The sequence below is a fragment of the Neovison vison genome, chromosome 4 (genome assembly GCF_020171115.1).
Source record: "Neovison vison isolate M4711 chromosome 4, ASM_NN_V1, whole genome shotgun sequence".
In the NCBI taxonomy this organism is placed as follows: Eukaryota; Metazoa; Chordata; class Mammalia; order Carnivora; family Mustelidae; genus Neogale; species Neogale vison.
Window position 1 is genome coordinate 176,727,945 of NC_058094.1, and position 27,041 is coordinate 176,754,985.

At 34.8% G+C, this 27,041-nt stretch overlaps 1 protein-coding gene across 4 annotated transcripts in view; it reads left to right on the forward strand.

Moving 5' to 3' along the window:
* The window catches only part of ITGB8 (integrin subunit beta 8), an 82,636-nt gene extending 62,161 nt beyond the window's left edge, over positions 1–20,475 (forward strand). For 3 of the 4 annotated variants that reach the window (XM_044246180.1, XM_044246183.1, XM_044246182.1), the window contains exons 8-14: positions 851–940; positions 4,931–5,065; positions 7,427–7,832; positions 10,197–10,422; positions 11,676–11,782; positions 14,783–14,946; positions 15,040–20,475. In XM_044246180.1, the coding sequence (XP_044102115.1) occupies positions 851–940; positions 4,931–5,065; positions 7,427–7,832; positions 10,197–10,422; positions 11,676–11,782; positions 14,783–14,946; positions 15,040–15,162 (1,251 nt within the window). In that variant the 3' untranslated portion in view covers positions 15,163–20,475. The remainder of the gene's footprint in view (positions 1–850; positions 941–4,930; positions 5,066–7,426; positions 7,833–10,196; positions 10,423–11,675; positions 11,783–14,782; positions 14,947–15,039) is intronic. The other variant, XM_044246181.1, reaches the window with a different exon arrangement.
* Positions 20,476–27,041: the final 6,566 nt, after the last annotated feature.

Here is a 27,041-nt window from a genome sequence, read left to right on the forward strand (position 1 = left end):
ACCCACTGAGCCACCCAGGTGCCTCAATAAATAAAATCTTAAAAAAAAAAAATTCAGCCTTCACTCCAGTCAGATTGGTTTCTTCTCTTTTCTTACTTTATCTAGAACTCAGGTAAACCTTTAAGCCTTTGCTAATTCTCATTTTCTCACTAGGAATACCTAGAGATTTCTCCATAATTGTTCAGTGACATCCACCAAAAATACCCACTCCATGAAGCTTCCACTAGTGACAATGATTTTTTTCTCCATTCTAGGCCAACTTGTCCTAAAGGTCACTCCATGGAACAGTAGTTCTTCATATTTACATATGCTACATGAGAAAAGGGTTTTATAATTTGAAAATGTTGGAAATGCTGCAGCAAATACTGCTAAATCATTACCAAGACTTCTCTGAACCTTTACTTTGCAAGTGTGCATTTTGAGTATCTATGTTGAAGAAACCATATGCAGAACTTTCCAGAGTTTTTGCCCTCACAACACTTTTGATAACTATATTCCATGGAACATGGGAGATTACTTTGGGAAATCCTGGTCTGTACTTTGATTGGGTTTTTAGGTCAACATATAATTTGTGAACACATACATGCTCACACACATACAATACACACACTCCCATTTGTAGTCTGGTGGTGGTTCCATGGTGTAATGGTGAGCACTCTGGACTCCGTAGTCTGGTATATGTGGTCTGGTGCCCTACTTGCTTGCTTATATTTTTCTTGTATCTTATATTTTTTTCATTCATGTAATGGTTCACCTTCCACCTGTAACTCTAAGAACTTTTAATATTTGTTAATTACTGAGCCACTGTATACTACTGTCATTAAGTAAATATTATTGGTATGTTTTCTAGGACCTTCTACCCCTCTTGCCTGGCACCATTGCTGGTGAAATAGAATCAAAGGCTGCAAACCTCAATAATTTGGTAGTAGAAGCCTATCAGGTATGTATATATTAAACACAATTTTTTCATATAAACTTTTAACCCCAGTTTCTATGGCAAGATACAAAATAGTACCCTATCATCTTGAGAGGAATCATAAACAGAAAATTAGGTTAAAAATTAGAAACCTGAATTAGCCCTGGCTCTATCACTAGCCTTGTATCCTTGGGAAAGTCATTTCAGCTTTCTTTACCTCACTGTCTCATTGACAATAAACTCAAGTCAGGCTACGGGCTATCCAAATTCTTTTCTAAATGAAATGTTCAATAAGTCACCAAATCATGTATCAAGATTACTGATAGGACTCTGTTGGAGTCTCTTAGATAAATTACTTGATTGTTTAATCAGTTATTTTAGCAATATTCTCAAATTAGTTTGATTAAAAGAATCACCTTAAGAGGTATACTGTTTTATTGAACTGACAGTTGTACGCTGTCCCTAGTCTATCAAGAGTGAGTGTCAAATGCAAAGATTTACAGAAACATCTGCTCTCTCAGCATAGGTCATTCCTGGATAGAATAATCACTGTTAAGATGTTGTAATAATTGTGATTTTTACTTTATTTTTTTAAGATTTTATTTATTTGAGAGAGAGAGATAGCAAGAGAGAGACAGTATTAGTGAGTGTGGGGGCGGGGAGAGGGAGAAGCAGACTCCCCAACGAACAGGGAGCCTGATGTGGGACTGGATCCCAGGACCCTGGGATCATGATCTGAGCTGAAGGCAGATGCTTAACTGACTAAGCCACCCAGGCATCCTTGATTGTTACATTAATACCACTGAGAAACATTACTTTCCATTTGTGACCTCATTTAATCCACACAATCAATCCATAAGGAAGATGTTAGTACTCCCATTTTGTATTTATAGAATCTCAGAGAAGCTAAGCAAGCTAACCAAGGGTAAAAGAAGCAAAAAGATCAGGACCAGAACCCAGGTCCTTCTTAACTCTAGGCCCCAGGTACTTCCTTCTGTGTGGTAAAACTTGTTTTTCCTTCTTTCTTTCTTTCTTTCTTTCTTTTTTTTTTACAAAGATATGCTTTACTCTACCTTGAACATATGGACCTCTGATAAAGTCTCACTTCCCAAATTCTCTGATTGTCTTCTTTACACAGTAGAGATGAATAGTGTACATAGTAGTCCAAGCCTTATGAGAGACCTCAGGCTTCTCTTCTCATTTTCTCTGTGCAGCTCTACCTTCTCCTGAGCACAAAAGGAAAGTCAGGAAGTAGACAGGGAATAGAAAATGAAGGACTTGTTTAAACTTTATTCTTTTAAAAGAAAAATAAACCGTGTGAGGTTTTTTGTTTTTGTTTTTTTGTTTTGTTTTGTTTTTTGCCAAGGAATTGTTCTATGTCTGAAAACTACATTGGAGAAAATAAGGAAGAATATCTTTTAATTATTTTTATTTCTTATTGTTATAAAAGAATATTAGGACTGGGGGAGCTTCTTATCAAGGAGGATCAAACATGTACAGTTCATTCCCCTATGCAGTTTGTTCCCAGGAATAATCAAAATAAGGAAGGAATGTGCAGTCTTAGAAATCACCCTAGTTTTTATAGTATGAACCCCCTTATTACTCCAGAGAAGAAATGCCAAAAAATAAACTGACAAACTTGTCTGTGTGTCAGACTGTACCAGTGGAAAGGGAACCAGCAGTATTTGGTTTTATGTTTTTTATTTGCCCAGAATAGATATCCATTGCCTTAGCTAACTGCAGTTCAAATTAACTTTAAACAATGGGAAAATATTAGCAAATCCAATAAGACTGACTCTAATTAATCTCTTTAGGTTGTGATTCTGTTATTTTTTTAACATATGCATATATCTTCAAAATTCTTCTGAAATATTATTTTGTCTTCACAGTCCAACAGAAATAATTCATAATTCATTGAAGAAAAAGAATAAAAATATTTCATTCTAACTTTTAATTTTTTGCATTTCCTTTCTAAGAATTTTTTTTTTAAGATTTTATTTATTTATTTGCCAGAGAGAGAGAAAGAGAGTGAGAGCGCACAGGCAGGCAGAGTGGCAGGCAGAGGCAGAGGGAGAAGAAGGCTCCCCACAGAGCAAGAAGCCTGATGTGGGACTCGATCCCAGGACGCTGGGATCATGACCTGAGCCAAAGGCAGCTGCTTAACCAACTGAGCCACCCAGGCATCCCCTTTTCTAAGAATTTTATAAAATTACACATAAATTTAGTGCATGGTGAATATGACTGCATTTTGTTTTTTATCTTTTACATCAGCACTGCCACTAGAATTAAGATTAAATAAAAATCATGACTAAAATAACTTAAGCTGAAATTAAGAAATGAAAAATAAATTATATTGAATATAAACAGAATTGTATATAAAAAATATCTGCCTCTGTACTTGTTAGATATTAAAAAGGAAACTTAATATTGTGTTTGAGCCCAATTTCTAAATTTCAAAACTGGGCAAAATTTTTAGACATTTGTCTTTACACCTGCTTAAGTGAAAAACATTAGTATAACAAGGTTAACTTCTTAAGAGAAAGAACTCCAGAAGGCAAACTGAGAACACTCAATGTACTTGGAATTTCCTTCTGATCTTTCAAACCATCACCCTATCAAGACCATTTATATACCATTGCAAGTTTCTGTTGGCTTGCTGAGAATGTTCAGTTAAGTGATTACAATGGATGAGCTCTCTGGGAGATTTAAAAATGAGGCTAATATAGTCTTATTGAATCCAAATAAAATTTACTGATTTGAATAAGTATTTTGTTCTAGATTTACCACCATGGTCCATTATCAGTCAGTAAGCATACATCTTTTTATCAGTTATACAGTTGAAGATAAAAATTTACTCAAGTGAAATATTAGAAGCCAATAGAAAAAAAAGTTTTCTTCATATCCTGCTACTCACTCTTTCCTTAGGTATATACTTCATCTTTTTTGTTTATAAGGTAAGGATTTTTACATGTGGTAGACTGTTTTATGAGATAAAATACACACAGATCTTCAGTATATAGTTAATGTAGTTAGAACTTTTGGAACCAGAGACTATGCTGGAAGAAATTTGTGTGTGTTTGATACATGATAAACTTTATATAGCTATGTTTTTAATAACTGTAAAAATAAGTGAATAAATGAGTGAATGGTTTTCTGTCTAGTAAGTGGCCCCATTTTCGTATTAAGGATTAGAACAAATGTGACATAGGCAAGCCCCAGGGACTTGACAAAAATCATAGGCCATTGTTGGAGAATTTACAGGACCATACCAGGCAGATAAATTTTTTTTAATTTTATTTATTTGACAGACAGAGTTCACAATCAGGCAGAGAGAGAGGAAGGGAAGCAGGCTCCCTGCTGAACGAGAGCCAGATGTGGGGCTCAATCCCATGACCCTGGGATCATGACTGTATCGGAAGGCAGAGGCTGTAACCCACTGAGCCACCCAGGTGTCCCAGGAAGATAATTCTTATGCCTACAGTATAGAAATGCCCTCGCCAAAATTTACCTTTCAATTCTGTATTAATAAGGTATTTCAGTTTTCATGATAGCTTAAAGTGTTTCAAACAGAAATGCTTATTTAATAGCTGAAATTGTCAGACATGTGTTCCAGATTTTAAGCTGTTAAAGATTTACCCTTATGACAGTATAGGTGTTCTCAGTGTTTTATTTAAGTTTTGTCACAAAATTTAAATATTGTTGGAGTTAAAATGACTATTTTTGTAACACAAGCTGAATGAGCAATATCTTTAAAGTCATCAGTTGCATAGTCATGGAAAATGTGAAAAAATAGAACAATTTAAATGCAAATGGTCTAATCCTTCAGTATTTCTTATGTATCTCAAATACAATTGGGTCATTACATGGAAACACTACATTTATTTATCCTTTTATGGAGGTAGACTTTGATTTCATTAAAAATTAAATCTAGAATGATTTAATAAGCTTGCCTCTGCTTAATTGCTTACATTTGAAACTTTTGTGATATACAATCAAAACATGATGTCTCTGCAGAAACTCATTTCAGAAGTCAAAGTTCAGGTGGAAAACCAGGTAAAAGGCGTCTATTTTAATATTACTGCCATTTGTCCAGATGGGACCCGAAAACCAGGCACAGACGGATGTGGAAATGTGACAAGCAATGACGAAGTATGTGGGTGTACATTCTTCCCATTTAAAATAAACTAAGTTGTCTGGCATGTTTTCTCACAGAAAAATCAAATCATTCTGGAAAACTTTATTTACTACAAACTCCAAGTATCTTATTTAAACACTTCAAAGTAATTTTTATTGTCTCTTTCCAAAGTTCCGACTTGTTTTAATTCCACTGACTATTCTATCAAACTCTCAAGTTAAATATATATTAAATACTTATTTAATAATAATAATAACTTTAAACTTAGGGGTCACAGCCACTGTATATCAGTAAAGCACATCTCATCAAACAAGCAGTGTCCACACTTATGATGATGATGATACCTTTCTGGTTTCAAATCTGAAAATTCTCAGAATAAATTTGAAATCAAAGGTAATAAGCCACAGAAAAGAATGGAAGTGATGGAGCAGTTGATAAAGGTTAAGAATTCCAAAATCTTTCATGTGTTATTGTCCCAATAAATTCAAAATGATCTAGGAAGAGGTTGGGGAATTTGTTTACAATAAAAAAGAAGTGTTATTTAACCAAGAAAGGATAAAATGTGGGGGGAGGGGGGAGGGCCCAGATTATTGCAGTGTTAGGAAATAGGACCAGGAGAGATAGGGATTCTCCCTGTATTGACATGATAGAGAGCAAACACACAGAAATAAGCTTTTAAAAGGGAATTCCTATTAGATGCAGTGATTTTCAGTTGCTTCATTTTTAAATGATCTGTTCAGACTAAAAGATTTCTAATCCTTCTTCTTTTCATCTCTAAAGTTATGGGCTATATGTTTCCCCCTTGGAAAATTTAGAACCTTTGGATAGTATAATTGCTCCAATTGAAATCAATTATTGCTAGTATCTGTTTCTGTAGGTCTTGCATAATCACTTCATGGATTTTGTTCCCAAGACATTATGTACCAGTTTATAAAATATATGTATTTCATTTCCATTAAATATAGATAAACTTTGTGCTAGGGTAAGTTTCTGAGAAAGGGTTATCCTCTTAGTAGTTCTTCCTTTCAAAATCAGTTTTGTCAGAATGGTTTTCCTTACTGCTTACATTTTTTTTCCTTTTCCTTTGTCTATAATCCCTTTTCCCCCTTCACTTTCAACTAAGTAGTATAAACAGTTTGACTTTCAGAAAGAGTCATGTGACCTCTTAATTATATAAACCTCAAGTTTTGCTCTATTAATTTTGGCAATGACCACATTATCTTACACATCTGTTAATCCTTAACATTCTTAAAGACAAAGAACATCTCAAGTACAATACCAACTGCATTAATTTTAATATTATGGAACTGATTCTAATTTCTGATGCAAATATGTAATATATAAGCCTGAAGTTAGATATTTTGTATCTTGTGCATGTATGTGCATGTGCACACACATATCTGTGCTAGGCTTTTTGGTCAGAGTAGAGATACATATATATATCCATTCCAACAAAAAAGGCTATCACAAATTATTTTTACGTTTTAATGGATCTCAGTCTAAAATGGAAAAAACCTACAATCTTATTTGCCAAAGTACCTGAAGATCATAAGATAGGCTAACAAATAGAAAAGACACATTACACCCATCATGTCCTGCAAAAAAAAAAAAAAAAAAAAAAATAGAGAGAGAAAGGAAAAACTTGGCAGGATCATTTCACAAGGGGAAAAAACCCCTGCCAACTCAGATCTTTAGTTGTGGGCTCACATCTCCTGAGACAAATGTATGACCTAGTATTGAGATCTTAAGATCTAAGAGAGTCCTAAATCTTTTTTCCTGAAGCAACATCAGAGAAAGCCTCATGTTTTCCCTCATTAACACCATGTATAAACTAAAATTGAGCCCTGAAACTTTACTTGGGCCCCTAGGAAATAGAAACAAAAATAAAAATTGTTCATCTGAACATCCTATCTCATGGTTATAAAGCAGGAGAGCAGTAGTTCTTTATTTTAGATTATTTGATCTCTCCCTTGTGCCAAATATCCAATAACCCCACATTTTAAGGAATTAATTCAGGAGATGACCTGTTCTCTCTCAAGTTTGCTAAAAACTCAATGGAGGACATCAGTTAATCATTGGAAGAAGAGTGGGCATTTCAAAATAGGCTTGAACCCATATTCATTTAATGGTACAATATAGACAAGTAGCAGTCATTGCTTCCTTTAACTCTCTAGTTCATTAATTAGGATATAAATGAAATTAAAAAGGGATGTTACATCTACCTCTGAAAGAGTGTGTGTGTGATTTATAAAGTATTATAAGTTTCCATAAGATGGCACATTAATGATTCAGAATATCATTAATAGAAATAATAGTGATGATAGAAATAATCAGGACATATAAATATATTTTCTTTCCTCCCCCCCCCCATTTAGGTTCTTTTCAATGTAACAGTTACAATGCAAAAGTGTGATGTCACAGGAGGAAAGAGCTATGCAATAATCAAACCTATTGGTTTCAATGAAACCACTAAAATTCATATACACAGAAACTGCAGCTGTCAGTGTGATGACAGGAGAGGACCTAAACGAAAGTGTGTAGATGAAGTTTCTCTAGATGCCAAGTGTTTCCAGTGTAATGAGAATAAATGTCATTTTGATGAAGATCAATTTCCTTCTGAGAGTTGCAAGTCACACAAGGATCAACCTGTTTGCAGTGGTCGAGGAGTTTGTGTTTGTGGGAAATGTTTATGTCACAAAATTAAGCTTGGAAAAGTGTATGGAAAATACTGTGAAAAGGATGACTTCTCTTGTCCGTATCACCATGGAAATCTGTGCGCTGGTAGGTATAAATAAATATATACATGCAGTTTTTACTAGTAACTATTAAACTAGCATATATGTTTAAGTACCTTTAAATTACACCTTTATAATTACTAATCCTGAATCTGAATTTAATATTCAAAGTCTATGAAATTAGGACATGGCAACAGATTTATGGCACATGATTCTGGTATTTATAATTTAAATTATTTTGTACAAGAAATACTTCAAAATAAAAACCAAAAATTAAATGTTATTCTCAAGTATGCCTTGATCTTATAAAAATATATACCCAGAAAAGGAAATTACTGATGATGTCTGGCAGGCTTTCTATAATCAGAGTATTCTTCTAGAAAGACCTGATTCACCCTCCTAAGTGGTCACTCCCTCCAGCTTGCTCAGAGAATAGTGGGCTATATAAGTTTCTTTTCATTGGAAAATAATGCATTAATACAAATGGTATTATAAATTTGTAATAACTTAAACCTTTCCAGTATATTTTTGGAACACCAGTAACGAAATTATCAAAGGACAGCATTCTCCAAGAAAATTCTGGTTTCCTAAGTAATCTAGAAGATTAGTACCAGAGGCCACACGCAGACAAAGTTTAAAAATGAAATAATTTGTAACAAAAATATCAAAAGTACTTTTTGGCTAATTCAGTTTACTGCCACCTAGAGGTTAGATTCTAGAAAATCTGTGCAACATTTGAAGTTTAATACAAAATGTTTTTAAATGAATCAATTTTTCTGTGACATTGTGCTGAATCCATTTATTGCTAAAACAGCTTTTTAATGTTTGGGGTAAGCAAATATTAAATTACTGATTAACTGAAATATTTCACTGTCATAACCATACGGAAAGTAACAAACCCTTACAAATTTTCTGTTCTTGTATAAACTAGAAATATGCAATGGAAAATTGCCTTTTTATTCTGCTATATACATGAAACATTTTATATGACAAATATTATTCTGCTGTACCGGGTATCATTGGTAGAATGGATTATAGGTGACTTAAGAACAAACTAGCAATTATCTTCTAATTTGCAAAGCTAATCCTATTTGGAACAGGGAAGAAGAATAATTTTGATATCCCACAACTATTGATCTGCCAAAGAAGCTTGAAATACATTGAGAATCCCAGTCTCTATTTATAGTTAAATATCAAAAGTCAATGTACTAGCCCTCCTATATGACTATACTACTGGCCACAGGCAGTTGAAAATCTGCTTTGAATTATTTGTGTATAAATTGTAAATGAAAACTGTAGGCTGACAAACATTTTCTTCACTAGTCTCCTTTGAGAATAAAAACACATGTTCACAGGTCAGCTGGATAAGATTAGGCATGCAGCCTATATATAGGGAACAGGGTCTGGCAGGCATTTGTGTGGCCTGGACCTCATTAGTTTTAACATTTAGCAGTTGAGTTGATCCAACAGTAGATTCTATGGAACAGTTACCCTGTGAGGTGCTTCTCAGTAAGGGAAGGAGGGAAGAAGAGTGGGAGAAGGTCAGGAAGCAAGAGAAGGAAGGAAGGAAACGTCTGTGGCCACATAAGCTTGAGAAACATTATGTGACCTTATAATATAGACTCCCTCTTGAAGATTTCTAATTCATATAAGCTTACTAAATTTTAGATGCTTTCTGCTGTCTAAAATCCATTTAAGTACATATAACCAGTGTTTCCCTTCAACTCATTTGTCTGCATGCCCCAACCCCAACACACAAGTGTACCTTTGCACACACGCACACACACTTAACACACATACCCCACCTTGCCTTCTTTCATTTATGACCTAATAACTGCTCACAGTCTACTGGAGGACATGCCCTTCTAACCTGTTAAATAATGTCCTGATGACATGAAACGATTAGTTCAACTTCCCCAGAGAACTTTAAAACGACCCGAGCAGCACTGAAGCCCTACAGGGGTTTGCCTCAAAAACCAGAATTATCCCAGGCCTTCAGCTGTCATGAGAGACTACAGGAATAAATTATGGAAGCTATTAATCAAATACCCCTATTTTTCGGATTTTAAAACAATTAACATTACTTCAGCCTTTGTAGCTTTTTTTATTTTTGTGTGTTTTTAATTTAAAACTGAATGACCAGTGACCTGCAAGTGGCCAGGCAACCACCGCAGCAGAGATGTCACAACTGTCAGCACAACACTTAGCATCAGGAGATTCTCTACAATGGAACAGCTTTGAAAATAGACACTCCTAAACCCTAACATCGTTCTTGTCAGACGAATAAAATGATGCTCTTTCCATTCACTTGATCATCAGTGTGTTATCCTGGAAAATGGGAGAGGATTTCATGTTTGGAAACACTTCACAGATCAGTGGCCCCAATAACTTCCCAGAGTGTCTGTTGCAGGGCATGGAGAGTGCGAAGCAGGCAGATGCCAGTGCTTCAGTGGCTGGGAAGGGGATCGCTGCCAGTGCCCATCAGCATCAGCCCAGCACTGTGTCAATTCGAAGGGCCAAGTGTGTAGTGGAAGAGGTACGTGTGTATGTGGCAGGTGTGAATGCACGGATCCCAGGAGCATCGGCCGCTTCTGTGAACACTGTCCAACGTGTCACACAGCCTGCAGTGAAAACTGGTATGTGTTCTCTGACTCCAAACATACAGAAACACACATAAAGCAGTTCTTCATTATAGATGGGTTCGTCCTTTTTTATTTTGCCTTCCTTAAACTTAGAAGTTGCTGGATCTTCTCTACTAGGTAAGTTGTTATCATCATGCTAAAAAAGAACTGAATGGGGAATTTAGGAATTAGAAAACTTGAATTCGAATTTTTGGCCACTAGATAGATAGTTGTGAAAGCATCAGAATTGATCTAGGCATTCACTCCCTTACCTTTTTTGAAATAGGTTTGTTGTTTTAAAGAATAATATTCAGTGTCCATTGTTTTTTCCCCAACTTTATTGAGATATAACTGACATATAACCTTGTTTACACAAGGCTTAAGGTGTGCAACATGATGACTAAAATAATAATGAGGATTATAATAAGACCTGATACAGTTCCATGACAGAATTAAGTTAGATGATTGACATAAAACAAAAATAACCCAACTTTTGTACTTGGTGCGTGATAATCCTAGAATAAATGTTAGCTATTATTACTGGGTTTCTTTTATTTTTTTTATTTTTTTTTAATTATTTTAAAAGTAAAGAATGATAGTGGCTATGAAGCACCTCTGGAAATAAGTGATGGATTAGTAAAAAAGGTGATATGTTAATGAAGGTGACGTTGTTTTGGGTCAGTAACTAATTCCCCAGAAACAGTTTGAGCCTGCTCAAAGATCACTACTCTAAACATTGCTGTGCCTTCCAATTTGTTTTATTCAAAAATTTTAAGACATTTACTTTCTCAGATTGGTAGCTCAAGTAAATTTTTAAAATTATACATAGCAATTTATGTAACTCTCTTGGGGATGCAGTACTTAAACATAATGTTGAAGTTATTTCTAATGAACCCCAACTGAAACTTGAACTGTGTATTCATTGCTAAACTTTTCTAATAGTATAATATATATCCTCTAAAATACTTTTGTGGGTTTTATTTGTGATAAAAGCATCTTATGCATTTCCTACTTTCTTCTCAATACAGAAAATTCATTATTTTGATTTTATACATTATTAAAGTATTTCTAATGGCTAGAATATAATTTTGCCAAAGTATTAAATTCAGCCAGTATTACAAATAAATGTCATGGCTTTCTTTTCCAGCTTTACATGGCTGCTGTCTAAAGCAGTACTATTCTATTTTGATATCTTATTTCTTGCAGAAAATACCGAGAGCTACAACCTTTTCAAAGATTAAATGTTTCATTTCTTTTCATCCTTACAGGAATTGTGTGCAATGCCTTCACCCTTACAACCTATCTCAAGCTATACTTGATCGTTGTAAAACCTCATGTGCTCTCATGGAACAGCATTATATGGATCAAACATCAGGTAAACCAAAGCTTAAAAAGCACTGCAGAGTATCTGCAGAGAATCACATTCCCCGAAAGGGCCCATAATTAATCATCCTAAGGAAAGGACTAACTGCTTCAGTGTTTTCAGTCATCCAGAAATGGTACTCTATAAAAAGGAGCTGAGTATATTTGCCATGGATTGGCTGAATTATTACATCTCCCATTCAATTACCCAGCTAAATTCTCATGCTGTGCCCCTCTGTGGAAGTACAACAAGCAGATTTACTACAAGGCCTCAGTGAGCCAAGAGTGGAAATTTCCTGTGTAGAGTCCTTACAGATAAACTATGGAGCCTTACTTATCTTTCGTAACCCAAACTTGCTTCCAGTTACAACGTTCCTCATGTAAAACCAAAATTCACTTTTATGTTTCAGGTGGAGCCAAAAATCCTAAGTAGCAATAATCTGCTTTTGCAAAATATATAACTTAAGAAGGACCATTCCTTTCTGGTATTTTCCATTCTGATGTAAATATAATTTACAGGTGAATGATTATAAATGCAGCATAATGGAAAAGGCATGAAACTTTTAGTCTGAAGAATTTGGTTTAACACATGTCCCTTTACACAAATAGACAAGAAATATCAGCCCTCACAAAATTTGTCTGAGCCTCAGTTTCCTCATCTGTAATAAAGATAATAATACCAAACTCAAGGAATTGTAGGTGATTAAATGAGCCAGTGAATATGAAAGAAATGTGTGAATTAAAAGATTATATGCAAATGGGAAAAACATGTGAAAGCTGTGTTCAAAGACAACTTTCAGATCAAAATTCATTAGAAGCCAAAAGCCAGTATGCTACTTGGCTCAGGTGTAAGGTGTTAAAGTACACATGAATTAGAAATTAAGCTTGAAATTATGTCTTCTTTGAAGACATTTCTACTGCTACTATTATTTTTAGTCTCTTCTCCAACCTATAAAGACAATTCCAGCTCGTAGACTGCACAGAAGAATGAACTTTCTCCAGTTTTGTTTCCTTCTTCCCTTGTATGCACAGTGATCTTAGCCCATAATGAATTTGGCTTTGAAAGGAGCCCATGTGCTGCCAGCTGGGGCTGCAGCAATCACTACAGAAAGCCAAGTGCCTTCTCTAATAAATAGAGCCCTTGCTGTCAACATGTCATTTATTATGTTAAGTAAACAAACCTACTCTGACCTAAGTGTGGTTACAACAAGTATTCCCTAAAAGCTCCTTAGGAAAAGCCCTTGCTTGACCTAAACTAAATGAGAGGCATGGTCAAGGCTAAATGTTTGTCTATCCAAATGACATTCTAAAATGCATGCAGATTTGAGCCAGAAAATGTTCTCTATCCTAACCCATTAGAAATAGTTGTAAAATTTATTGGTAGCTAGGGGGCTCCCCTCCCCTTCACAACTATGGTGGATGGAGAGGGAAAGAGGACTTGTTAGCCACCTCTATTATCTATCCACTCAATCACACTTAAAGGGTGTTGTTCCAGTCTTCTGGCTAAGCTCCTCCTAGGCAAGAAGCCAATAAGTGGGATCAAGACACGTGTCCCCTTTAAGGATCTGCTTTAGCTGATTGACTAGTTCTAAATCAGCCAAGGGAAATGACAGTCTGTCAGGATGAAAGGCATGCTTGTCATAAACCTGAAGGTCACTGTGTTAGACTCGAAGGACACCACCTTTGAAATAAAGCATGCTGGATTAGCCCTGTGTGAGAGACGAGTAACAACAGGAAATATGTGCTTACTTTTGGTATTTCTATTCCAATCAGTAGTTCTTTGGACTCTCTTTAGCCTTTCTTTCAAGGAAGCTTATCACTGACCAAAGAAAGCTGAGCTCTAAATGTTCCCGCTTGGAGAGGAGCCCTTGCCTCATTTCTGAGTTCTTGGCTTATTCAAAAGCATGCTTGGTCATCCCTGCGAATTCAGACACAAATTACTCACGTATGGGTGACCGCTTTTCTCAATCTTGGCAGGGCCCCTCCCAAAAGGCCCTCTCAGAGAGAACTTCAGGCATTTAGGTGAAGTCCCCAAAGTCTGGAGAATAGGAAGAAAACACATGCCTCTTTAAGTCAGGAGGAAATTTTGTGTATCTGGGGCAGCTAGTGAATTCTGTGGAATACTGGCATATTGTGCAATGTTCCTCTTAGATTAGGGTAATACTTCTGGCATCTACAGAGCCTGCAGACTTTCCAACTAAGGTTTGCCAAAGGTCTGGTGCTAAAACAGAGACTTAGTATGCTCCTCCTCTTAATGCAGCATTTTCCTTTCACAGCTAGTAATTATTTGTTCTTGAAAAAAAAAATACACAGTGGAATTTTTAGAAGCAAAATATGACAGATTTTGTTGACAAGTGAAAACTAAATTATCAAAAACTGAGGAAAGAGATTTGCATATTGTCCTGAGCTGGACACTCCTATTCCCTAGAGGCTACATGTTATATTAACAGAGATTTATACCACACTTTCAAAGGAAATACTTATTCATCTATTAGAATAGTACTGATTTTAGCTTCTGCAGTTGTTTACTTTATTTTCCATTACTGATGTGCAATGAATGAAAAGCAAGCATAACAAGAGAAACATATGCTGATACACAGAGCCATTAAATAATTTTTAAATCCTGTTTTCCACTTAGTGATCAACAATGCACACCGCAAAAACTGCCCCTCTCTGACATCGATAAAATTGTATTTGGTTAAGGAATTTGGGCACATTCCAGTTAATTCAATTAAAGAATTAAGCTGCAAAGAAATAATATTTTTGAAAACTTTAATTGTGGCTATTCTCCAAAACAAGGTATTCTCTTGGAAACATTTTAATAATAAATCTGTGATAAAAATTACAGTTTACTTTTTAAATCAATAGTAATGACATTCTTCTGTTTCGAAAATGTAGATTTGCAAATATCTCTGGTCCTCTGAATTGAGATGGAGAACATTGTTTGCTTGTTAGAATCCTTTGATTTACTCATTCCAGTTTTTAATCCACTTATTTGTTTGCTTTATTACAGAATGTTTCTCTAGCCCAAGCTATTTAAGAATATTTTTCATCATCTTCATAGTTACATTCCTGATTGGGTTGCTTAAAGTCCTTATCATTAGACAGGTGATACTACAATGGAATAGTAATAAAATTAAGTCTTCGGCAGATTACAGGGTGTCAGCCTCAAAAAAGGTCAGTGAATTCTAAAAAACAACTACATCTGTATGTCATTGTCTACTTTCAATATTTAGATGGTTAATTAATAATATTTTTTTCTCCACCAAGGACAAGTTGATTCTGCAAAGTGTTTGCACAAGAGCAGTAACCTACCGACGTGAGAAACCTGAAGAAATAAAAATGGATATCAGCAAATTAAATGCTCATGAAACTTTCAGGTGCAACTTCTAAAAAGATAAAAGTCCTTTATGGGGAACTGGATTTTTAATAATTGCTCCTAAAAACATATAATTTTAGAAGTCACAGGAGGAGACAAACTGTTCTAGATCATGCTGGTTGCTGGTTGTCCACTTGAATGAAGACTGACAAGCATCCTCATCATCATGTGACTCACATCGCTGCTGAATTTTTCAGAGAAAAATGTGTCTTACTACTGTTTGAGACTAGTGTCATTGTAGCACTTTACTGTAAAATATAACTTATTTAGATCAGCATAGAATGTAGATCATCTGAAGAGCACTGATTACACTTTACAGGTACCTGCCATTCCTATGCTTCCCAGAGAGAGACAATGCTATGTCACTACAAGGGTACAGTAATCCCTGCACCAAACATGCGGATGAAAAAAATAAAAGGCAGTTATACTACTGTTGCCACACACTTCAACACTTGGCAGTGAAGAGACAAGAACATCTAGATGAATAAATGATTAGCGTCTCACTTATTTAAGAGGTTAATAGATAAAACCTTAATTTTGAGGGATATTGCTTTGGAAACTGAGTAGTGTTATGCATGTGTTTATGTTTTCTGCTTCTTACAAGATACTAATTTCAACATTCTCTCTTTGCCTTTATATTTTTTCTTTCTTACAGGATAAGTTTATATATGTCACAGATGACTGGATTATATAAGTGCTAAGTTACTACTGCCATAAAAACCTAATAATACAATGTCACTTTATTAGAATACTGATTTTTAAAGTTGAATGTTTAATAAGGGACACTGTAAAGTAACATCAAAATCAGACAGCTTCATTGTGTTTAGACATGGAGTCTTATATACCTGATAAACTGGATGTTTCACCATTTCATTTGTCTAATCATCAGGTTGAAGATGACAAGGCGTTTAGAAACTCTGCCTCAAGCAAAGTGCCATATTCTTTAGTGAGTTCTCTCAGATGTTTACTTCAAGTAGACATTAGCATTTTTCTACTTAAAAGCTATATTAAGCTATATTATTTTCACCCTTCTGTGCAGCCTAAGGAGTTCTTTTCCTGAACCACCTAAACCATACTCACAAGAATTTTAAAAGTATACAATTGGAGGAGGATAGACAATATCTTAGAAATAAGCTAATTCATCCTTTTACTTAAGGAACTAAAGCTCAGAAAGTTTAGATGATATCTCAAAAAACACCCAAGTGATTAAGTGGTAGCCTTTGAAGAGAACTTTTATCTTATTGCCAGGCTAGTGTTCATTCACAGTATCATGCTACCTCTTGAATCTTTAAAATATTTCATTGGAAGTATTTTTCAATGTGATTAACTGAAGTCTTCAGTAAATGGACAAGAGAAAATTCCAAAGCAAAGCAGAAAAGCGTAACTCAAACTGAATTCCATGATTGGCTTCCAGTCTTTCCTGCTAATCAGCTTCTAAGAGAATGTTGCATGGCCTAACTACAGGGAAATTCATTCACACCACAGCTTGTGGGTTGTGCAGAGCTCAGCCAGAGAGCCTGACACGGAAGCCATGAGCTTTTACCTTCCCCCATGGAAACTTCTTCACAATTACCATATCCCTACAGACTCACTGAGTCTGATTTTATTGGCTATAAGTCCAATAGTCCTGTGTGTAGTACAGAGATTTGCTTATGAAAACAAAGGAATTTGTTTAAAATGTTTTCTTATGATTAACTTCCCAAATTTGTCTTCCAGCACTTGAAGAAAGGCCAGATATTTGGATTTTAATGAAGACTAATTCCCACCCCATATTTTACCCCAAAGAGGATTTTAAAACATATAATAAGTTGTTCTGGAGCAAACAAGCACAGCAGCTCCATTAACTGTTCCCTACAGCCAAATCATTATGATGTTAAATTGAACTGTATTTCCTTCCCCAATGAGACTGGGGAGGGACAATGACATAATTCAGTACTGTGACTCACTTGTGTAAGATACCTTTGATCACCAAGGATAACGTAAAGATCATATTCTGCAGGCTGCCTATCACACACAGTATCCATTTTTAAAGAAAAATTGGATACCTGATAGCTCTCCAAAAGGAAAAAGTGGGAAACATCCATTCATTAAAATGCTGACAGTTAAAAAAAATGAACATTATAATGTTCGTAAACTAATCTCCATGTGGAATGAATTATCCAAAGGAGCATAATAAAATGAAACTCTTAAAAATCAAGGGTTTATATTTTTATACTCTCACTAGTTTGCACTAATATAATGGACCAAGGCTGTTATCATAGGAAAAGACAAACTTCCAGATAGGCAGTTCAATGCTTGATGATGATTGTAGTTATGCTTGTGATGTCTTGTGCTTTCTTTTTTTACTTAAAGACCTAATTCTTAAAGATTTTAGAGCTTATATTTTACTTGAATAATGGATATTTTCCTCTAAAATGGCTTATGAGAAGAGAATTAATATTTGACTAGCTAGAATTAATTAATAGGTAAGGGAAAACAGGGTATTCTTATTCTTAGATTAAATAATTTATGTAAATAGAGCCTATTTTCAACTAATATGACCATAGGAGCCTTTTGAGATTTGTGATATTAAACATATAATGAAATTTTAAATAGTTAACAAAGAACTTGAACAACACTTTTGGTACGATAGCATTTTTGTGCTCTAAAGTACGTAATGATTTAGAAATGTGATATATATACACTACAATATAACTGTATGCATTTTATTTCTCTGGGGAGATCTTTACACCATAGTGTACATGGATTTATAAACATTTGATATCTTTTTTAGACACTTATTAATATGTATGAAGTCATAGACATGCGCTGCAAGACTCAAAAATTCACTTAAAAATCTGATTATGTACTGAATGTTCAGTGTAGCTGTGGTTTATAAGGATAAAAAAATCTAAGATTAACAGAGTATATTTATTTGGAGGCAAATTTTTCAAAACTTAAAATTGGTAGATGCATCAAATACAACACTGCACAAGAGGATAAATTCCAAATTTTTAAGAAACATTACTTAATTCCATTAAAAACATTCTTATGTATGACAATAAGTATCCATGAGACACTAAAATATGAGTATGATGAAGTACAAAAATTTTTCTCCATAGAATTATATTCCTTTTGGTTACAAGGCATAGTAAATTAGACTCATTGACTTTTCTTTCCTTTCCTTGCTTCTGGTTTTCCTACTCACTATTCTTGAGATTGCCCTAAAACTCTAAGCTCAATAAGGCTTATTGTAAAAAAGACTCAACCCAATGGTATAAGGGAGTTCTTCATTTCCAAAAATCTCTCAATGATTTCAAAATTCATCATGTAACTGAACCAAGACATAAACATTAAAAACTAAGAATTTAAAATTTTCACAACCATTTGAGCTTCTTTCAGGTCTAAAGGGTTTGCAATCTGTATCTTTAATAAAAGTATTGAGTGAAATATAGCTATTTGAGAGTTCAATCATGTGTATTTTGTATTCTGTTTTATATACTTAATATTTAATTCACAATTCTCCTTATTTATATTGACCTTAAGAACTCCATTTCATTCAGTGCAAACTGAGATATATTTTCAGAGAAGTATAAAACTAGCATTCTTTCAGATCATTTCATTTTTCTTTATAATTACTGTATGGCTAATTTATTATGGGTAACTGATTATACGTATTCGTATTTCATTGATTCTAAAATATCTAGTTTTCAATTACACATTTCTAAAATTGTAATACATCTTGCAATTGGCATCTTAGATGCAGTGTTTGAAGTTGTACTTGAATAAGTATTAACTAATTCACCTTTAAATGTTCACGGGGATAAGGACACTCCTTTTTCTTATATATTTGAGAACCCATTTATGATAATCTGTGAGGCCAATTTTCAGTACAACTGAATCACATACAACTCATCATGAAGCCTGTCTGATTATGAGCTCAGACCCTATAGATCTTTAGGTTATAAAAGCTCTTTCATATTCCTATGTATACTTTATGCTAGTGGCTATGATTTCAGCAAAACTAATTGATAAGAATGGGTGGGTTTCTCCCAGTTTTGCTAACAAATTTTTAATCTTTCTATTCCTTTCTAAAGAATACTTTCATATGATCATCTCACTTTAAACAAAATTAACTGGAAAAATATAAGAAACCATTATAATTAGATTATGTAGCATCTTCTATATCTTATGTCAATGACAGAAGAAAAATATGATGCAACCAATCAGTACTGTAGGAAAAAAATTTTCCCTTCAAGTCCTCTCATTTTTTTTTATACTTCTTTCTCATTTCTGCCTTTTTGTTTGACTTTTTTCTTTGGCTTTGATAAATTTACCTTCAAGCCTATATAACGACTGTCATAAAACTGCATACTTAAGTTATTTGAATTATATGAAACAATTGTTCAGCTATCTGGGCAGCTGTTAATGAAATATCCGAGAGTAATAACACTACTCTTTTATCTACCTGGCATACTTTCCTGCATAAAATCTATCTTTGTAAGCTAACTCTATTAATCAGATTTCCAACCTCTGTGACCTATTTCAATAAAAATTATTTAATCCAATAATATTAAAAAACAAAACAAACAAAAAAAACCCAAATGCAGTTATCAAGCATATAAATTGTGATTTGTGTAAAGAACACTTACTAACTTTACACTGTATCACAGATAAATGTGATTTTGATAAGAATTCCCCACAATGACAAAATTTATGATACAGAAACTTTAAGAATGTTGAACATGACATATTTTAATTCTAAATTATAAGAAAATATAAATTTGCACATAATATAGAAAATAATTTTGTTATATTTAACATAACTTTAAAACTATTTTACATTTACCAGTTACTTCATTAAAGTTTTTTAAACATCTGCAAAAATAATTTAGAAATGTTTTTAAGTTATCAGTAACATAACATTATTTGTTTCATTTAACAAGAACTGTCTTTGTAAAAAAATTAATATAGAATATTTTTAAATTAAAATATTTGAATTTAAAATAGCTCTTATGAAAGAAACAAATTCTCATTAAAAAAGTTTCTTACTATTTCTGGCTTTGAATTATAAGTAGTTAAATCGCCTTAAATGATGCAGAAAATTGGGGAATAAGATAATTTCAGAAAATATACTATGAACCTGTTCATGCAATTCTGATTGACTACTAACTTCTGTTTTATGTATTTATTAAAGAGCTGACACTGTAGTTTGTTGTGAGATGTTTATTTTTCTAACAGCTTATAATAGTTATGACAAGGCATTTAATTAATGCATCATTCTGTTTAAAAGTAGGTATTAATCAATATGAAATTTTATGTTTTAAAATAAATATGTAAAGATCTAAGAATGCACAGAATACTTCTTTGTTTACCATTGTGTGTTACATGACCCTCAGAGCTGCCAGAAAATATCATATTTTCATACAAGGAAATTTAATATCATCTGTACATTGTCACTGGTAAAGGAAATTATATAATTCCAAAAAGCTACTTCTAGAAAGTTACAGAGCCAATGATAAAGATGTGGGGCCATTCAAATTTCTCTCTTCCTTTTTGATAGCTGCCCAAAAGTGAAAGCAGAAAGAACATCCAAATTACAGAGAATTGAAAAATTAGCTAAAAGATAAGTCAGGCTTTTTTTTTTTTTTAACCAGCCAGAAACTTCTACCATAAAATTGATACAAATATAAGAGGTTCATGAACTTCAACTGCCCATTCTTGAGAGCCATATTTTAACCACTGAAATTTATAGAATACCCTTATGTTGTGATTTTCCTCTGTTTAACAGGGGGGCAAGAGTAAAGCAGATGAGGGGACAAGTTAAAAGTCGAATAAGACATGTGGACAGATTGCCTGTCATTAAGGGATTTCAGTAGTTTGAAGGAAAAGGTATGTGTAGCACATCTAGAACAGTTGCACTGGGAAGATCAGATGGAATCTATCAGGAAGTCTCACAAGGACTTTATTTTTGAGAATTCACCCCAGATGGGTTCAGACTACAGTCTTTGAGGCTCAAAATCATGATTCTGTTATGAGTGCTGTTTGGCCCCATTCTTCCTTTCCACCTCAATAACAGGATCCAAGTTTCAGTAGAGCACATAGCTAAGACTTCACTACCCCAGACTCTTTTGCAGCCAGACGATCAGAGGACTAAATTTTGCTGGTGAAATGGGAGAAGAGGGAGTATATGCAACCTGGATCTCACTTCCCCTTTCTCTCTCTTTGTCATCTGGAATAATTGGAGCAGATATATTGGCCAAGGAAGTCCTATGCTGAAATTGTCAGAGCTTCCCCATCAGCCATCAGCTGCTTACCTCAAGATTGAAACCTGGTAGGGAAATAATTCTTTTAGCTAAATGACTGCATTTGATGTTAAAACAGTTGATGTTATAGCAGATAATCTACACTCTAACAAAGTGTTCTTTATATAATTATCTCACTGAATCCTCAGCAATTCTAACTAGCATTTCCCTTGATTTTTCAAATAAGAAATTGAGGCAAGAAGGTGTTAAGGACCTTGTATAAATACACACAGCCAGCAAGTTGCCAAGGTAGAATTCATGCCCAGATCTGTTTTTGTCTCCATAAATGACTGATTATATGTTCTTTGAGGATAGATTTTGCTAGTTTAACTAATTTTATTAGTTGAACTATGTCCCCATGCCCCCCCAAAAAAATGTGCAATAAATTAACTTGGAGAGTTAATGTATGTGCCAAAGTACTACAGAGGAAAGAGTGAATAAACCTTAAAAATGAAAAAAAAAATTGCCAATGGATTCATGTTGGAGTACACCAAAGCTGGTCCACAGAGGAGAGCATTTGGCTTGGAATTTGAAGGAAAGGTGAGGGTGGATATATAGAAAAGTGATGTCAGGGAGAGTTAGGGTAATGGTAAAGCTGACAAAAGTGAGAATTCCATGTAAGAACATCGAGACCTTGTTAAGATACAGCACTGGATAATGAAAGGCAATAACCTACAGGTCCTAAGCTATGAATTTGACTTCCAGGGTTAGAAGTTTGAATTTTGGCTACTAGGAAAAAGCAAGCCCTAAAGTTTCTACATAGAAAAGTAATATTATTGGAATTATATGTAGTTATCCATATTATATGGAATTATATGTAATTACATATACTCACAAAAACCAAATATAATTTCTTAATTAAGCATTAATTTCATACCCCCTAATGCTGTCAATACTTTTTAATACTATTAAGGTTGAATCACTATGCTGTACATCTGAAACTAATATAACATGTGTCAACTCTACTGAATTGAAAATTTCTTTTTAAATATTACTAAGTATTGGGGCACCTGGATGGCTCAGTGGGTTAAGCCTCTGCCTTCAGTTCAGTTCATGATCTCAGGGTCCTGGGATCGAGCCCCGCATCAGGCTCTCTGCTCAGCAGGGAGCCTGCTCCCCCACCCCTTGTCTGCCTCTCTGCCTACTTGTGATCTCTCTGTCAAATAAATAAATAAAATTTAAATTAATAAATAAATACTACTAAGTATTAATGCTATAAGATACTTTTTATACCCAATTCAAATACTATTTACTACTAATGTAAAAAAATTGGAAGTAAACAAAAGCAGAAAAAAATTCAAAATCCAACTTTCTAATATCAATCACTTTCACATCTAGGTATATTTTCATTTTATTTTTCTATGTACTTTTCCATTTTTATTGTGCAAATAATGCATATTTATTATAAAACATCCAAAAATACTTATGCTCTACAATTCAAATAAATACTACTCCAGTCTGACCACCAAGCATTGACCATCTTATTTTCTAGAGATATATACATGTTTGTATCTAAGATAGAAATATGCTATGAATAGTCAAGTATAAAGACATTTTTTATTCAAAAGCACTTCAAAGTTTTTCCATGTCAAGGTTTAAACAATCTTTAACAGGTATATATTATTCCATCCATATAATGTGCCATTATCTCTTATATTTACTGAGTAAAGAATAAGCAGGATATGATACCAAACATAAAATATTGGTTAAACTTTGGTATTCAATAAGAGGAGACTGGGTGAGTAAGTTGTTTTAAAATGGAAAGGATTTGCATATTTATAATAGCAAAGAAGAAGGAGCCAATGTAGAGAGAAATGTTTATGTTGGGGAGGTTTGTACTGGTCTAAGGTACCATAAGAAAGCATTTCAAGTTGTGACAAAAAGGAGTCAATGAAATGAGCCTGAAGAATTTTTATGAAAAAGTAAAGATCTAGACCAAAGTACAAAGGGAGTGAATATGAGCTACTACTGCAAGGAAGATTTGAGAGAATTTGGGTACTGGCTAGATAATAGGTGATAAGGAAAGAAGTTAGTGGAAGAGAATTCCAATGCCAACTCTGGAAGTCCCTATAGACTTCTATCCAAATAGAAAAAAAGTTCCAATCTGGTCTCACTAACCACATCATTTTTGCCAATCTGTGACTTTTAAACTAAATTCCAACTTCATCAAAATATTTGGCCTGACAAAACTAAAGCTGTGAATTTTTTAAACCATGTCAATGATCATGCTTTCAAAATTATCAAAAGAAGCCTAACTGCAAGAGAGGCAGTATCTCCTTTTAAGCAGTTATTTATATATGGATAATTTGATCATAATTAGAAGCAATGGTAGGCTACTCAAGAAAGGTAAATGATTATGTTGGTTTTTGACTTGGCAATCCTTTAGCTCTTATTCGGACTGGTGCATTATTTAGCACTTAGGGCCTGGAACTGTTTAGACTTCTTCCAGTGAATTGCTTTAAGTTTGAAAACAAAACAAAACAAAACAAAACCTTCAGACTATAGTGGTAAGAGAAAAACACTTTCTTCACTGGGTGCTATCAAGCTCTGTGCTGTTTTTCCATTGTTATGACTACAAAATACATTCAAACCATCAAAGTCATGAGAGATAATCATCCACTTAAGAAAACCTTAATTTGACATTAACAACAACTTATTTTACATTTTCCACTATTAAATTATAAGCTGTAAGTCCATGGTTTTCAAGAGGCAGTCCCCAGATCTGCAGCATCAATGTCAAAGGAAAACTTACTAGAAATGCAGATTTTTGGTTTCTACCCCAAATCTTCTGAATCAGAAACTCTGGGAATGGGGCCCATTGATCTGTGTTTAATACACTTTCTTAAGTAATTCTTATGCATACCAAAGTTTGAGAACCATCTCCATAAACAGTAAAAACTAGAATCAACAGACCATAAGCTATGGGTTATGCTTACTGTTCAGTACTTGATATTCAATACTCAGTACAGGTACTCAATAAATAAGTGCTGAGTGAGTCAATGATGTTCTGATTTCTCTGAGCCCCTGAGACATGTCCCTGAGAAAAGACTGCTTAAAATTTGCTTGTAATTTTTTATAGTTAAAATCAAAGTAATAAAATGATTGTCTGGCCTGTTATTTTAAAAAAATAAGGTTGACTTCAATTCCTTTGTATAGCAAGCCCAACATCTCCAGTGTATGTAGAGGACTATATTAAATATTTTTATTATCTATAGCCAGTTATCATTTTCTATCACTGAAACCCTCTCTGTTCATTTCAAAAGCTATATGCCTTCATATTTGTGTGCATGCATGAAACATCAAAGGATCTCAACCACTATCTTAACAGGGAAATTCTAATATGGCCTATGGAGTTCCATCTTGGTCGAAGAACTAAATCTTCTCTTCATACTCTCATCCCCACCAAAGTATACAACTTCTCTCCTTCCTCTTCACTTAGTGACATGAGTGTCCTGTCTATTTGTTGTCTTTAGGGAACAGAAGGGGGACAGCCACATCAATGTCAGCTGGGCAGAGTTCCCTTTCCATTCTGCTCCCTGGTCAGTGGAGTAGAAAATCATTATGGTCCCTCTTATTTTTAGGAACCACTTTTGTTTATTATTCTTCTCTCGGGTCTAATTCACCCCTTTTTTCCTGGGCCCAGATCCATTTTTATCTTGTCTTGAAAAAAGAGAGAGAAAGAAAGAAAAGTAGATCTACAGACAACTAACCACATTTGTCTTTAGTCCACTAAATTTTGCACTTGTTTTGGTAGTACTTCTGTTTTTGTGTGGGCTGGAAAAGGAAAAATAACCCTTATATTGCCAACAAATAGCAAAAGGGAAAGAAATATAATTATGTGTATGTAACAGACAGACCCAAAGAATAAAAAATGGTACTGAGAACTGGTTCTGGGACTATGGATCTCTGGAGCCATAGAGAAAATAAAAAGAGGGTAGAGGGGGTAGAGGAAAAAAAAAGATTGTTTAAAAAATTTTTGAAAGATCCTTGGTGTGAGTCTATTTCATCTCTCTCCAGGGATAGGGTGAAAGATATTCCTTCTAATTACCAGCCAGTGGGGTTTCCAGGGACCCACTGTAAGCTTTGAAATGTATTCCTACATCTGGGAGACAAGATGTCTGATGACTTGTTCATGCCAGAGAAAAGAGACTTCATCATAGACTGGTGCTGACAACATGGAAGGCTATATTCTGGGTCTTACCTCTTCCTAGGAAAAGGGTATGAATGGCTAGTGCTACGTATGTCTACACTAATTCTGTCTATTCTTATTCTACAAGTTACAGTATAATTTGAAACAATAAATAAGTGCCATTTTCTTTCCTTTCAAATAGCAAAACAATGTCAGACTCTTCTCAAGAATGATTTTGGATATAATTTACAACTTCCTTTCTCTTCACTAGAGAATCTGAAAACAACAAAAAACATGTATTGAAAATATTTCTAAAAACACTTTTAAAAAGGATTTAGAGCAGGGGTTCCAAGATGGCAACACAAAAGATCCTGAACTCACCTCCTCCTACAGACACACCAGATCTATAGCTATAAATAGATCAGTTCCCTCTGAAAAAGATCTGAAAACTAGATCAACTGCTCTACATAAAAAAGAACAAAAGGACAATGAGAGGGGTAGGAAAGGCAAACACACTGTCCACAAAAAAAACCCTACACCTGGTACAGGGACACACAGTAAGAAGGGATCTTACTAGAGGCATTTCTCTCAGGGGAGCAAGGATTAGAGACCCTTACCCCTGAGATCTGCACCAGAGAGACAGCTCCCAGAGTATCTGGCTTAGAAAATCAACAGGACTGCTATCTGGAAGTCCCAAAGTGCTATAGGAAACTGAATTCCTCCTCTTGGATGGCTCACATTCAGTCCTGCTCACCTTGAGATCTTGTGAAAAAATGGCAGTTTGAAAGCACCTAGACAATATGAGAAGATTAATTTGCTGATCTGGAGGCATCAGCTGAAAGCGTTCAATCAGTTGAGAAACTCCCTAGAAGCAGAAACTCTGATGGATGCCACTGCTGTACTCGCCACACAGCCTGGTAGCACAGGTGGATGAGTTTGGATGGAGCACCCTCCTGCTGCTTTGCTGGGATGAGCTGGACAAGGGATCACAATACTTACTGAGGCCAGAGAGCATGTGTGGTTGTAGCACTCTCCTACTCCCTAAGAAGGGCAGGTCACAGAGTTTTCCTGTTCCCCAGCTAAAGTCCACAAGCATAGCCAATTGCAACACTCCTCACTCCCTCATACCCCCCACACCCTGGGGCCTGAGGCTGGCCAGTATGAGAGGTCAAAGCATTATCTTGCTCTCAGCCTAAAACTGGTACATGTGCAGACAAGGCACTTTCCTGCTGCATTGCTGAAGCCTATGGAAGGGCACATTCAAGACATTTTCCCCCTGCATTTCAGAAGCCAGCAAGCAGTCTCCACCTAATACACTCTCCAGCTGCCTTGCTAAACCCAGCAGGCACATACAATCCACATAGGGGACACTCCTTGATTGACTGGCCCTGGTGCCCCAGTGGGTGGACATTCCAGAGTTCCACAGGACTATAACAATCGGAAAGACAGTTCTTGGCAGGCTGCCACACCCAGGGCATTG